Source organism: Brachyistius frenatus, unplaced genomic scaffold (assembly GCF_029030835.1).
Source record: "Brachyistius frenatus isolate BFR_SWC_R1_liver_20210118 unplaced genomic scaffold, ASM2903083v1 Contig_16, whole genome shotgun sequence".
Lineage (NCBI taxonomy): Eukaryota > Metazoa > Chordata > Actinopteri > Embiotocidae > Brachyistius > Brachyistius frenatus.
The window spans coordinates 4,474,626-4,490,709 of NW_027210615.1; the positions used below are offsets into that span (position 1 = coordinate 4,474,626).

Consider the following 16,084-nt stretch of genomic DNA (forward strand, 5'->3'; position numbering starts at 1 on the left):
TGGGTAGAAAAAATGAAGATACATCTATCTTTATGATAAATCATTGTGTTGGAAATAGACACAAACATGGTTTTAATATCAGACATTTATGTATTTCCATATTCAGACTGACTCACTGCTTTGTGTGACTGGATGCTCTTGTGATGTGTCTAATTTGTTCTCAGCTCAGTGTTGTTAAAAAGTTCTTCATCTTAATGAGAGTTCCCGAGGAAATAAATAAACCTCTTTTTTTCAATGTGATAATCAACAGCTACTTTACCTTTATGGGCTTTTTATTTTTTCATTTCCGTCTGCCATCATGTCCGTGTTTAGACGTACATACAGGACACATCTTTTCAAAGCGACATGCTGCAGCAGCAGTCTCTGAGGATTTGAAGTATTAGTTAACTTACTGCTGGTACAAGAAATATGTTGATTTGAGTCTTGTTATTTCTGCGAGCAAACTTGTTAAAAGCGGCATCAATCGTTTACTGTATAATTCAGTGCTTTTTCACTTTTAATAAACCATTCATATTTGATATATTCTTCGTTTGGTATTTTGGCATCACAGATTCGGTTTCTGTGCAGTTCTACAAACTAATTATTACCAGAGTGTAAAATTTCCCTCTATAGATTTAATGCACTAATATTGTGAGAAATATGCAGCTTTATGGACGGTTTAGTTTTTTCCACAGTCATATTGGAACACATGGTAAAGTTGTGAAAGACATTTCTGTGGTTTTGATGGGAGTGATATAAACAAACCTTACAGTAACAAAAATGCTAATTTTAGTTTTTTTAATCTACTATTTACAATATCTTTTTCATTGTATTTTATTTTATTGTATTCTGAATGCATATTTCATTTCATTACAAATGTACCATGTGAGGGGCCATTGAAAGTTTGTAAAACTGTTCCTGGTGCACACGAACGAGGTGAAGCACACGGAACAGAAATAACGTTCATGATTGAAAGTGGTTCAAAGTTTCATCACTTGATCAACATCAGCAGCTCCGTTACATATTGAGTAAAACGCCCATATCAAAGCCTGTGTCAATCTCAGGAAATTGCCCACATAGCCCTTTGAACTTCTTCAGAAAGCTTATGACATCAAAGCAGTGAGCCAGACGAGGCGTTTTGAGCGACATTCATGTTTTAGGAGGTGCAGAACGTCACCGTCCAAGTCTAAAGAAGTCTCGTCAGGTCAGGAATGCAGCAAGGTGCGTTTTCTTAGACATTCGTGGGTTTGTGCACCCTGAATTTGTCCCCCAGGGTCAGACTGTCATCACCGAGTTCCTCTAGGATGCTCTGAGGCGTCTGTGGGAAAATATTCTGGGCAAAACGAATTGAACTGTGTCGGGATGGCAATTGAGTTCTCCAACATGACGAAGCGTCTGCAACAACCCACCTCTTGATCCCCAACCTGCCTCCTTCCCCAATTTGTCTCTCCCTGACTTCTTTCTGTTGTCCAAAAGGAAGTTGAAGCTGAAGACTTGCCATTTTGACACTGTAGAGGACATTCAGCAAGAATCGCAGATGGTACCGGACGTGCTTACGGAACGGGACCTCCGGGGAGCGCTCCGAGAGAGGCAGGAGCGCTGGGCGCGACATATCGCTGCACAAAGGGACGACTTGGAAGGGGATGGCGGCCAGATTTAAATCAGGTCAAATGTTTCATTGTTGCAGGCACAGTCTCTGAATTTTTGATCACACCTTATATATTGTATGGTGCAGTACAGCTTTTCCGGGCTTGTGTCGGATCATTTGTGGCCAGCTTCACACAGCTGATTGTGATTGAGTAAAACATTACGTTCAAATTACAATAATATACCCAACAAAAATTGTGCCTTTAGTGAATAGAAGCTAGCAGTGTGACAGGATATCTGTAAATAATTGCTTTCTGTGGCATCCAGATTATAATTTTGATTGTGTCTCTTCCTTTTCACCTTCTCCTTCCACAGCAGCCGGGGAAGATGAGAGAAATGGCTTTGTCTTTTGTCAGACAGGTCTGCCACGAAATGTTTCAAAGAGAAAATAAAAGAAAGACAGAGAGAAAGTTGTTTATAAGAGAACATCAGTTATAACGGTACTCTGTCTCTCCCCCTCTGAGTTTCTTTCATTTATTTCATTGCTCTTTTTTTCTCACTCCGTCAGTTCCTCTTTCTACCTATCTTGCTCGCTATCCTCTTTCTTCTCCCTCTTGCCTCTGTCTGCTGCCGTCACAGATTTCTTCCTCCCTCGCCTGAAATATGAATATTTTAGAGCTAAGAAGCTTAAAGGGAACAATGAAATGGCCCCCAAGTTAAATTATACTCCATTTCCAGAGTCACAGAAGAGGGACTTTTCTGAGTGACGAGAGCACCGGTACCACGTGGGTGTGTCTTTCTCTTTTTCACACACTCATAAGCTTGTTGTCTCCTGCTTTTGTGCCATATTTGTGATATCCCCCCAGAGCTAGCTTCCAGAGTCGCTGAGCCAGACATGGGCACGGCAACCAATCAACACGATCCCTTCAGCTATAATGTACATTTGACATCAGCGTTCGAGAAAAGTGGAAGTTATTGTGTGCTAACGTCCCTTAAACACTGTTTGTTTCATTAAAGGAAGAGGAAGGGGGAGGCAGGACAAGGCTAATTTGCATGCGTTTTGGAGGCAGTTTGTTTTAGAGCTTTGTCAACAAAGTAAACAAGGAAGAGGTGGCGGTTCTTTTTTGTCTTCCAATTAGAAGAGTCACCCTCGTGTGGGCAGGGTAAAAGGGAAACTTAACATGCTGCTTAACCGTCCATTTTCTGCTCGAAAAAAATAGAAATGGTAGAAAATGTATCTAAGCCAGCGCATGACTATTATCTGTGATGGTGGCTCTCATGGATGTGTGTCAAGCCAAAAACTGATACAGCCTCGAGGGCTCAACAGAAATATTTCTTAAACTGCAAAAACCCCACATTTCTAATGTGTTTGCAGTCTCCAGGAAAAAATTGGGGGATAAAGTGCTCAGCGGAAAGTCAAAGATAACACTTGTGGGAAACTTTATATTGGAAAGAAAACGCAGGCCGTGTATTTCCGTGGTGCGTAATGATTACGGACAAGACTTTGGATTTGATTTCAGGCCACATGAAAGTGTATCCAACACACGTTTTCTTATTCCGGAAGATGATTTTTGTTTTCTCTCTTCACCTCAATTCAATTTACCGGTCCAACTGCTGGGTGAGGCAGTGGGAGACAGAGGGGTGAGGATGAAACATTAGTAAGCAAAACTGATTCAGTCAGGGACACTGCCATTTGAATAAAATGGAAGTGCAGGAAAAAGAAAGTCATTTAGAGCAAATTTAGAAATAATAGCAGTTGGAAGGGAAATGGAAAGCAGGCGGCAGCTGCCTTATTGCACGACTTTGAGGAAAATGAGTGTGGATTTTCAGAGAAGCATGAATTAGTTTCTGAAGGTTATTTCTTTGTGCTCAAAAGCCAGGAGATGAAATGACACAGCAAGCTCTCTTTAATGGCCACAGCTGAGATCTACCAAGCTGGAGACAGCAAACGGGTCCTGACCCGGTAATCACTGCAGAGGAACTTTATTAAGGGTCACGACAGTGTTTCTGAACCCTGTGACCCAAAAACAATTTGGTAATATTGGATATCGTTCACATCCAAAGATCATCTTTCAACAGAGACGAGGTGACAATATTTTGGAGTTTGGGGACTGTTTTCTCCAAAAAAAAAAAAAAGCATTTTTTTTTCCATTATTTTCTAATATTCAATTACTAAACCTTTATATAATTGATCAGAACCACATCAAAAATCATAATGTAAATAATCTTCAGCTGCAGCCATTGACCAAAATTGACCAAATGCATGGCATAAAGTCCACCTCAGACATGAATTCATAGCTGGAGAATCAGGTGGGCTTTAACAGAGCCAGTTCATGCTGGTTGTTATCCGACCGTGTGGGAAGGCAAAAGCGTCATTGCGGTCACACTCAAGGGTTTGGTGAAAAGTCCACTGTCATTACAAAGAGGGAGGATGATAATCTTGTGAGGATAACAGCTCACATTTAATAGCTTTGCTTGTAAACAGGAAAAGAGGCATAAATACTGTAGCAAGGAGCAGAATGAAAATGAGAGTGAGGGGTAATCAGAAGGGTTCTTTCTCTCCACACACCTGGACAATAACTGAAGGAAGTGGGGGGGGGTGTTGGATTTGGAAACGTACAGACATTCTGACGTCAGAGAGGGGTAAGGAGAGGAGTGTGGGCCATTTGAATAGAGTTCACTCACTAACATTTTAAGGCTGGGCACAAAATGACTCCCTATTTGATACTTACCTCAATTATGTGTACTTTCTTCTATTTTATTCAAGTGTCTCACTCACACTCTGATATTTATGCACATGTTCAAAAATCCCAACAACAGAACAAAAGAAGTAGCGTTCAGATTGGGCGCACTAAAAATCCCGCCACACAATGCTTCGCGCTGGACCATCCTTCCCCTAAATCCATGTACTCCAGACAAGTCTCCACTGAAACCGGGTCTCATAGATGCTTTACTAATTCTTCAAAGGAAAGCCAAACAAACCCGGTTGTACTTTTCTGGGCTGAAAGTTAACAGTCAATTAAATGTAATCATCATCACACGAAGAGGAGACTATCGTCATGTTTATGTGACTGCTGAGACATATAATCAGCCAAATATTTTCAATAATCCTGTGACTCACACACTAATGACATATTTTCTTACTTATCTTGACAATATAATTAAGAATGCTCCTCCTCGTTTCCGATCATCCACATTATCTCATGCTGATAATCTGGAGCAAAACGCTGCTGCTTGTTTGTGTGTGAGTGAACAAAAGTAAACAAGTACTTTACATTGTAGGCACAAAATATTAAATATTCCAAAACTATTTATCAATTAGCTTCACTCAAAGTAAAACACAAACAACGTGACCTCAGTTTCCCTTTGAAATAAAGGGAAACTGAGGTCACCAGTTGTGTGTCTGATACCAGTCCACGAAGCTGCAGGCTTATGCTTGCCTGAGAAACTATATAACAACCGGAATTATTCATAAAGTCATTCAAAAATTAATCTGGCAATAAAGTGTAGAGACGCTCCAGCAGAAAAGGGCTTTCTTCAGCGTTTTATTATGCACTGTAGTGTTGGGGGCAGAAACAAATAGGTGCCAAGTGGAAGTGGAAGCTGAGCTCAACGGGCAAAAACACCTAAAGACAAAGACATGTAGGAGCTTGAGTGTTTGTTTATTGCACTGTTTTCTTCTGCACCTCAAATAAGTGTTGCATCAACTTACTTCTATTTATTTATAATGAATGAATGCCCAATATGAACCCTTGGCAATGGTATTATTACACGATGTCAGCATCTGTGGGAACACAAACTGTAAACTCTGGCTCTCCTGTATGCTAATGCCATGGATGCATGCAGTGCTACTGCCCTTCCCCCCCTTGGTAGGTCTGATCACAACCTGGTCCTGCTGACTCCCAAGTATGTTCCTCTGGTGCAGAGGCAGCCTGTAACCACCAGGACTGTGAGGCGGTGGACACAGGAGGCTAAAGACGCCCTGCAGGACTGCTTCGAGTCCACGGACTGGGATGTGCTGTGTGGACCACATGGGGAGGACATCAACAGCAGGACGGACTGTATCACAGAATACATCAAATTCTGTGAACACACCACCGTACCATCCCGGACTGTACACTGCTTCCCCAACAACAAGCCGTGGATCACCAGTGACCTGAAGGTGCTTCTTAATCAGAAGAAAGCAGCCTTCAGGTCTGGGGACAGGGAGGAGCTCAGCACGACCTAAAGGAGAAGCTCAGGGAGTGAAAGGACTCCTACAGGAGGAAGCTGGAGGCAAAACTCCAGCAGAACAACGTGAGGGAGGTGTGGACCGGTATGAAGGAGATTACTGGGTTCAAGAGGAGAGAGAGACAACCAGGGGGAACCTGGAGAGGAACAATGAGCTAAACTGTTTCTTCAACAGGTTTAGTTCACCGCCCTCATCTGTCTCCTCCACACACCACACCTCCCAAACACCTCTGCTGCCTCCCCCTCTCCCCCATCTGTCCCCCCTGGTGAGCTGCATGGACACAGAGCCCTCAACTTCAAAGGGCTCTCCCACCATCGACACCATGACCCCTCCCCCTCCTCTCTGTGACGACTGGCCAGGTTAGGAGACAGCTGGAGAGACTCCACCAGTGCAAGCCTGACGGCATCAGCCCCGGGGTCCTGAAGACCTGCGCCGTCCAGCTGGCTGATGTCCTACAACACCTTTTCAACCTGAGCCTGAAGCAGGAGGAGGTCCCGGTGCTGTGGAAGACGTCCTGCCTGGTTCCTGTACCGAAGAAGACGACTCCATCCGGCCTCAACGACTACCGACCGGTTGCCCTCACATCTCATGTGATGAAGGTGCTGGAGAGGCTGGTCTTGGCCCACCTCAGGCCGCTGGTGAAATCTTCACTGGACCCTCTGCAATTTGCGTACCAGCCTCATGTGGGAGTGGACGACGCCATCATCTACCTGCTGCAACGAGCTCAGTCTCACCTGGATGGAACCGGTGACTCTGTGAGAATCCCTTTCTTTGATTTCTCCAGTGCATTCAACACCATCCAACCACTGCTGCTGAGTGAGAAGCTGCGGGTGGTGGGGGTGGACACGTCCACCGTCTCCTGGATCAATGACTACCTGACAGGCAGACCACAGTTTGTCCGTCTGGGCAGTGTGCTGTCTGATACGGTGGTCAGTGGTACTGGAGCTCCTCAGGGAACTGTTCTGTCTCCCTTCCTGTTCACCTTCACCACTGACTTCCAGTACAACTCAGAGTCAAGACATCTACAGAAGTTCTCTGATGACTCTGCAGTGGTAGGATGTATGGACGGGAGGACGAGTACAGGGCAGTAGTGGAGGACTTTGTGGAGTGGGCGGGAAGAAATCACCTCCTTCTGAACGTGGCCAAGACCAGAGAGATGGTGGTCGACTTCAGGAGGAAGACGACGGCTCCACAACCGCTGAGAGTTCTGGGAGAGGAGGTGGACATGGTGGAGGAGTACAAGTACCTGGTGTCTCCATGACAACAGACTGAACTGGAAGACCAACATCAACGCTGTCTACAAGAAGGGGATGAGTCGACTCTTTTTCTTGAGGAAACTTCGATCCTTCAATGTGTGCAGCAAGATGTTGGAGATGTTCTACCATCTGTTGTGGCCAGTGAACTGTACTTCTAGTAGTCTGCTGGGGGAGAGGGGGGAGGGGGGATCAGCATTGGAGCTGGTGACACCAACAGACTTAACAAACTGGTTAAGAAGGCCGGCTCCATCATTGGCTGCAAACTGGACAGCCTGGAAAAGGTGGTGGAGAGGAGGACGCTGAACAAACTATTGTCCATATTGGATAATCCTGACCACCCTCTCCACCACCTGCTGCAGGGACAGCGGAGCACTTTCTCCAAAAGACTCCTCCAGCTCCGCTGTCACAAGGACAGATACAGGAGATCATTCCAGATACAGGAGATCATTCCTGCCTACTGCAATAAGACTGTACAATAACTCACCTCTGGCAAAATCCATCACACAACAATAACACCGTTGGTTGTCTGTTTTCTTGTTTGTTTCAATATTTGCACTATTGTTTAGTTATTTTTTAATTTAATTGAATTATTATATTTTATTGTATTCTATTTTATTGCATATGCTGTGCATTTTTATATTTAATATTTTTTTACTGTTGTTTTATTGCTTTCCTGTACCTATAATGCTGCTGTAGTGAAAAAATGTCCCCTTGTGGGATTAATAAAGTATCTATCTATCTATCTATCTATCTATCTATCTATCTATCTATCTATCTATCTATCTATCTATCTATCTATCTATCTATCTATCTATCTATCTATCTATCTATCTATCTATCTATCTATCTATCTATCTATCTATCTATCTATCTATCTATCTATCTATCTATCTAAAGAAGTCAAGGTCAGGTCAAAAAGACTTCAACTGAATCATTACGTTTGTGATGGTACCTGACTGCATTAGAGATGGTGGCATCTTTAAAAAGTATTTCATACAATCAAAACTGCACTTTTCAATATTTGCTTATTAAATTATTTCTTTATAATAAAAAGAAAAGAAAAAAACAACTAGCAAATGGACCTATACTAGCTATAAAAGACCTAAAAGCTAAATACACATGCTGTTGGTCCTTCATAGCTTTTGTAAAGTTGATTTTGTTGTTTCCATAAGGGACCATTAAAAGCTGTCATCTATTCATCTGTTAAGTTTTCATGGCGGTACTTTGTGAAATCAATGTGTAGGCTGTTGTAAAAGGTAATAACAACCCTACAGATGGCAACTGTCATCTCAAAGGGAGTGAGTGTGAGAGAGAGAGAGAGAGAGAGAGAGCGAGAGAGAGAGAGAGAGAGAGAGAGAGAGAGAGAGAGAGAGAGAGAGAGAGAAAAAAAGTAAGACAGCGTGTGACAGAAAGCAGGTGAAATTATGTCCCACATGAGTTTTGTATAAACCAATTACTAAGTGAGTTATACAACTCTGGCATGTTCCTCTTACCTTTGAAAAACAGCAAACAAAGGTGGCTTCTTTGAGTTGTTTTTGTTTTTTTTTGTGATCATAAATCTCTCTGGGAGAATATGCTAGTTAGGTGTTAATTTATCCGTTTGAAGCAGGTGATAACAGCAGTCAGAGCAATGACCTACCAACAATGGTTTCTGATAGTCATATCTCTAATATATTGGACTCCACCTTCACAGACATTTAAGTCATATGCAGCCCTGATTTTTCTTCATCCGCACCCATGTCAAGGCATTCAGTGAGTGAGTGAGTGAGTGAGTGAGTGAGTGAGTGAGTGAGTGAGTGAGGGAGCGGGCGAGTGAGGGAGCGAGCGAGCATGTGTGTGTGCCTATGTGCCTGCTACCCACACAGTGGATGTTAGCTCCCCCATATTGAGAGTGAGTCATCCATGGCAAGAAACAGTGGCAGCATCATTAGCATGCCGCTCTCATCCTCCCACTCCCCTGCTCCTTAACAAATTTTAACTGGCACACAGCTTCTACCGATAAATCACTGTTGGCCCTACTGCCGAAACACAACCCAAAATATTAAGTCAAACACTCGCACCGCTGCCGCTCTGTTTCCCTACCTATTTCATACAATTTGGTCCCCGAGCAGAACCGCATATGCGCAGCATCAGGAGAACATTATGTTGTCGTACAGTTGGTTCCACTTGGAAAGAAACCCCGAACAACTATGAATACCAAAAGGACACAAACGTGTCATACTGTATCATAACCTTAAAGGGAAAGGCTGCTGTTATTCTATACTTTACTTACTGTCAACAAACTCCATGAAAAGACTAAAACCAACAATATGTATAATTTGACTCCACTTTCCTTGGCCTGAGGCCATTTGTTTATATTAAAGATGTCGGTCTTTGAAAATGTGTCAAAAATATTTTGTTGCATTCCAAAAGAAATACACGGTAATGTGTGATATAGAAAAGCACTGTAAATATGACTCAAACAAGAGTAAGGAGTGCATTTGTTAGGGAGGATTTTCAAGTTTTCATGCTCTAGTAATGAACATTTCACTCAGTGCAACACAACATAAATAGTGTGGAAAATGGTGCTCTCTGGCACGTGTAATACATATTAGTACAATCAATACATGAATACATTGTGTCTTTGTTTTGGCCATTTAGCTTCTTTTTTTTTTTAAGTGTAGTGTAGATAGACAGGAAATGTGTCTGTGTGCTATGAACCCGAAACACTCGGCCACTGGGCCTTTTTTTTTTTTTTTTTTTTTTTTTTAAGAAATTGGTTGACAAACAAAAACAGAATATCATCTGCAGCATCTTTTTAAATTATATGTATCAACTTTGAAAAATAATTGAAAGACTGAAGAAGATTTGCAAAAGGAGGTTACATGCTTTGAAACCAATATCCATCTCTCAGGAAATGTTTGTGACCAGACTGAGCACAGAAAGCCACAGATATTAAACAGTGCTACACGAGAGGCAATTAAAGATTCAGTGGCAGCGTTTTCTTCTGGCCAGAAAAAGGCTGAATCTTTGATGCTTCTGGTAATTGTCAGAAGTTTAAGGGGGCGCTCTTTACTCCAAATAACAAGGCAAGTTAACCACTACAAAGGAGGTTCTGGCTTCTCTTTACACTGGATAATGATCACCAGGATACTTCTGTGCTCACTAAAATAAAAGGTAACTTCTATCATTTACATATACAAGTTACAAGCATGGTATCTCTGCAGAATATGAGGTTACCGGAAAATGTTAGTCTTTGCACAGGCAATGCTTTGTGACAGAAAGAGAATTCAGTTTCCTCAACAGTGCATGAACGAAACAGCCAGAGTGAAGTGAACGAGAGCTCAGATGTAAATGTGCTAATCACTGCTGATTATCAGCAGCAGTAAATGTATCTGGAACTACAGCGCCTGCATTGATAATCCCTTAATGAAGGCCTGATGGAACACAATCAATGTGACATTTCAGTCTGATATTCCTTGAATACAATCAATAAAGTGTATTTTACAGTGCTGGAAGGTGTCAAGTCATACTTATATTTGGAATGAGATGATAACCAAACTGTCTGTTCTTCAACAACTCTTTGCACTTTTAGAAGATCCACTCGTGCATTACAGTAATATCAGTCATTCTTTATTGGAGCCCACTAACTGAAATTAGGTTTAGATGACAATAAGAAACCTTCCTGTGTGATATGGCATATATGTACCCTAAAAAAGGCTTTCAGTGACCCCCAAAAGACTCCCAACACCAGACATCACTCTATCAGAGAAAGCAAAACTAAGAAAGAAACAGTGACTATGACTTTTAAAGTTTATGAATCTGTCTTCCTTCACTCAACCGCTGTGCATTTCCTGTCTTGTTTGACTTATAGGGTCCATAACCAGTCGCAGTCTATTTCATCTAATGATTGGATCGTCAATCACTACCAAGACCTGCATTTCATGAATATTTGATGTGAGCCAAGCGCACTAAAGCCTGTTCTTTTGCGCTGCATCGGTTACAGTAGTAAGCAGCCTGCAGCCAAACTGGGAGTCCTCAGAGAACAACGAGCGAGACGCCTCCTTGTTTCAAAAATGTTCAACCTCCCTTGTCTTTTTTATAGTAGCACGTCCACAGGGGCAGTCCCACTTTGAGCGAGTTTTCTTCTTTTAGGACAAATGAAAACTTCCTGGAGCTTTGTTGTCAGAGTCTTTCTCCATTCATTAAATCAGCCCGAGGCGTTTTGTTCTGCCTGCGGCGCGGCATTGGTCCTCGCCTGCTCCTCTCCTCCTCTATATCATCTTCTGCTCTCCCCGGTTCTTTTGATCACGAGCCAAGATGTTACATAATTTCTGATGAGATCTCGTGCCCTTTCACCAGGAGTAACAGATATAGATAGATTTTAAAGATGTAGGTGAACAGGTGCTGTGGGGTCATTCTGGGTGACGCCGCCTCTGGCTTCACCCAAACTTAGTGAAGATGAGCAGTTTTAGTTGTTTTTTTTGACTGGAGGTCAGAGTGTGTTTAGAGAAGTTCAACAGCACAAATTAAATGAGTCGAGTGCTTATTAAAGTGCGCTAAAACTACCAGGGCACTGGCTGTACACTGTATTACATGGGAGCGGGGACTGTAAAAAAGAAGACACACTCTGGGATAGTTTGCGAGCTAAAAATAGCAATACTTATGGGGAGATTATGTGAAGACTGTATGTCAGACGAGCAGCCAGCATAAAGGATTCGTCTCACGCTGCACTGTACATTCATCTGCCTCCCCGACTCCCCTTCATTCTCGTTACTCTCTTTCTGCCTCGATACCAATTTAAGTACAGACACGCTGGCGTGAAGTCACACACACACGCACACACACACACACACACACACACACACACACACACACACACACACACACACACACACACACACACACACACACACACACACACACACACACACACACACACACACACACACACACACGGGTGAGGTGTAAGCATCACTTCAGAGACAGCTTGATGACAATCCAGCAGGAGTCACACTTTTAAAGGTCACACATGCTCTTTTTCTTCCTCTGTCTGTTTCGTGCACGCGCACACACACACACACACACACACACACACACACACACACACACACACACACACACACACACACACACACACACACACACACACACACACACTTTAATTAAAAGCTGCAATCAAGCTGACTTCTGCATGTAATAACACCTCTCACAGGCGTGAGAATGTCGTCATATCAGTGAAGTTATAAAAGTCTGGAACATTTAACTAGACTACGTGATTTCGGCTGCTTGCGAGGCTCTTTAGCGAACACCTCAAGAATGAGAAAAAAAAACTGTGACTGACTAAATGAGAAAGTGATTCATGGCAACATGACACTTACCTCAGAAAAGAAAGTTGTAATCTACTTTCCACGGTTTTCATTAAGATGCATGGCAGTATGTCCGTCAGCACAGAAAGATTTGATCACATAAACAAGCAATAATACATTTGTTTCATTGGTAGAGTTATTTCTTAGAGACAAGGTGAGAAAATCAGAAAATGGATGTCTCACTTTACTTCTTTTTTTTTTGCAAGTGGCACTCATTAGTTTGTGAGCGGCTGTTATGAAGCCTCGACTTCGGATTTTGGCCGTCACCATCTTGCTTGGGATCATTTTGGGATTAGCTGGGGGCAGCGAGCAGCTGATCTGCCTCAATCTGATTGGAAACCTGACAATATTATGCCCTGAGACACCGAGATAACTCGTGGAAAAACATTATTGACTATGAATTTTAAGACATCAGTTGAATGGGAGTCTATACAGTCGAAGGCTTTTTGGAGCCAACCTCTAGTGGCACTCGATGGTATTGCAGCTTAAGGCACTTCTGCATCAGCCTCATTTTTCAGAATGGGAGACTACGTCCACTTCTATATATCTATGGTTTGTTTGTGGTTATTGTTGCTATTGTTTACTCTAATTTGGTATACACATTACACTCAGGCACACTGGACACAAGGCTTCTTTAACGGACCCCGATTAATCTGATAACAGTTTTAGATACCTACAGTATGGATATTCTGACTTGGCATTTTTAATATACTGTGTGTTATTTTGACACTGCAGTGTTACATTTCTTTGATTAGAGCTTCGAATATAATGCACAAGGCTGGTAAAATTACCCAAATTCGTTCATTCCAAGAGGTTTTAATAGCCATTGTCCTGAGGGTGGCTCTTTCAGTGGGGTTTGTACCTTAAGGGGAACAAACTGTGCCTCAGAACATGTTAATAGCAATTTGCCAATTAAATTAGAAATCTCTCTCCCCTGCCCTTTTTTCTTTTGGTCACATAAAATGCATTTATTGCTGCCTCTGCCATGGTGTGAATTCAGGACTCACTGCATTGGCACAGAACAGTATGGACAGTTAGGGAGGGCTCAGTCTCCACAAAGCCTCCCTTTGAATATAACTAAACATTAAAGGCTTTACCGGTCCCGCAAGAACTGTGTCCCTCCTGTGGGTCTGGATGGAAAAGGGGAGAGGGGAGGCAGGGACTGCCCAATAATTTGAGTCAAAATAGGGGGGTCAGAATTATGTGATCAATATATTAAAAAGAATACAGAGAGGAAAATCATTTCAAAGAGAAAAAAAATCCTTTTCTCATTTCTTTTTCTAGTTTTCATTGATGTTTCTTATTGAACTAGTGGACAGAAATACATCTAAAACCAAACCTCCAGCTGATTTGAACAGTTGATCACAGACTAATCAATAATATTCTAGGGAGAGGTTTGTGGCTGCATGTGGATGCAACATAGACTGCTATCAAAGACATTAAGGGGCCCCTGCATTTGTTTTACAACTATGTTAATGGCGTTGTAAAATGTTGGCTAAAAGACAACACCTGGTGAAATATATTAAGTGCTTCGCCTCACTAGCTTTCCCCGCAGGCTGTCATGATCACTTCCCTAATGGTGGCACCGGCAGTAAGGTGTTGTATCTTTTGGTGGGGGTTCCTCCAAAGGTTACCATGGGTAGAAACTGGAACTAGAAAATTATGTCAGATCATGTTTTCTTCTCATCAATCTGCCTTCAACATGTTACAGATCTGTTGTTTTTTTACTCATTTGGTCCTACATGTATTCTTTTTTTTTGGTTGCGTTTGCTATTTCCCATCTTTAGTAATGTTTTCTCTTTTAAAAAGCAGGAACTGTGAATTATGGGGAAAAGTGCAACACAAAGTAAAAAAAAACAAAAAAAACAAAGCCATTATCAAGCATCAGGTTGGGAGACAGCTGCTGGCCCAGAGCAGTGAAAGTGTATGCAGGGCGAGCGGATAGGCCGGTCCGTGGCCCGGACCACTCAATTTAGATGATGAAAAGCATCATAATTCACAGAAATAAATGTGGGGAATGTGTACCAAGCCCGTTTTAGCCTTTTACCAGAACTAAAAAAAAAAAAACACCAGTAAAGAAACATACAAGGTCACAAAAAGAAAGAGGGTTTTTGTTCTTTTGTGGAAGCAACAATACTCCTGGATGGAAAACAGTTACTGTGGCGTTTTGTGCAATTTCCTGGCAATTCCCTGAAAGGGCTGATTGTAAACATGACTGTTATTCATAGTATCATCTCATCTCGTGTGTGTGTGTGTGTGTGTGTGTGTGTGTGTGTGTGTGTGTGTGTGTGTGTGTGTGTGTGTGTGTGTGTGTGTGTGTGTGTGTGTGTGTGTGTGTGTGTGTGTGTGTGTGTGTGTGTGTGTGTGTGTGTGTGTGTGAGAAAGAGAGACAGTACGAGGTCGTCACTTATTAAGTAGAATAATATCAAGATTATGGACAAATCCGGGCCATTTAAAATATACAAGGGTCCAGTACATTGAACATATTCTTTTCATTTTCCTACACAGTTCATTAAAAAAAATGCTGCATTATAATTATCTGCAGTGCCATAGAAATTTCAAAACCTACATTTTAGGGTTCAGGCTTTTACACGCACTCTACACTTTCACTCATTAGGCAAAATAAGCACCGACTGTCAGTCACCTGCAGGTGGATACAAATACACCAGTGGTCAGGCAGTTATTCTAATGTAGGTGCACTTAGCATACATTTACAAGGTAGAGGCACTGGTGTCTGCTATTTGCTCAACTTAATCAACTCTAAACACTCTCTCGGTCTCATGCATTTGCGTTTGACGATCCAGCCCGGCAGTACCAGAGAGCAGCGGGAAATAGACACAGGGTGACAGCGTTGTCGTATCAATTCTCATCCCTACCAAAGACACATCTCACTTAGGCTGAAGTGAACAGATAGAGCCCGTGCAAAGCCATTGCACGTATAATTGCTAGTCAAAAGTTGCACCTGTCAAATACGGTTAACCATCTGGGTTTCCATAGACAAGGAAAAGGGAAGAGAATAGATAAGCTCTGTTTAGTTTGGGAGGGAATGTGACTTAAATTGCAGTGGCAGCTGTAAAAAGGGCTTGTGCTTGCACACTAAAGCAACGGAAAGTGAGATAAAGGGCAGCATCACGCTGGAGAAAATAATCTTGGCAGAGGTGTGTCAAGGCCATCGTGGCCATCTTTAATTTGAGGAGTGTGGTGAGCGGTTACCTCAGGAGGATGAAACCTTATCAGGATTAAATGTATGCGTTGCGCCTTTAGAGAAGAGAAGGTGATTTGTTCTTCCCTTGTAAGCACGCCACACTCTGTGCATTTAAAGGACATGACATGAGGAAAAGACATATTTGTTTTATGACTTCCACATTTCCCTTCATTCTTCGGTGCACAAATAATGCAAACGCACAAGCTGTGGAGCTCCGTGTGCAATATGGATCAAAAGATGATGGTTGCACACCTCTCATGATAAACTGTCCCTCATGCGTCATGTGTATAAACCGCCAAGGCCGTGTGTGTTATGGAAGCTCGGCCTTACCGTGTTGTGACAGTCAGCATTGATCAGCTGCAGCAGCTGGCTCTCGAACCTCTGCAGGGACGGCTGGAGGGAGACAGTCAGTCTGTTCAGGGTGAAGGGCAGCATCTTGAGCAGCTGAGGCCTCAGCAGAGCATCTCCTGGTGACAGT

The 16,084-nt window shown here is 42.5% G+C and overlaps 1 protein-coding gene across 6 annotated transcripts in view; it reads right to left on the minus strand.

Moving 5' to 3' along the window:
- nphp4 (nephronophthisis 4) overlaps positions 1-16,084 on the minus strand; it is a 182,060-nt gene that overhangs the window by 121,277 nt on the left and 44,699 nt on the right. For all 6 annotated transcript variants that reach the window (XM_069694067.1, XM_069694066.1, XM_069694068.1 and 3 more), the window contains one exon: positions 15,937-16,073. In XM_069694067.1, coding sequence (XP_069550168.1) covers positions 15,937-16,073 — 137 coding nt within the window. The remainder of the gene's footprint in view (positions 1-15,936; positions 16,074-16,084) is intronic.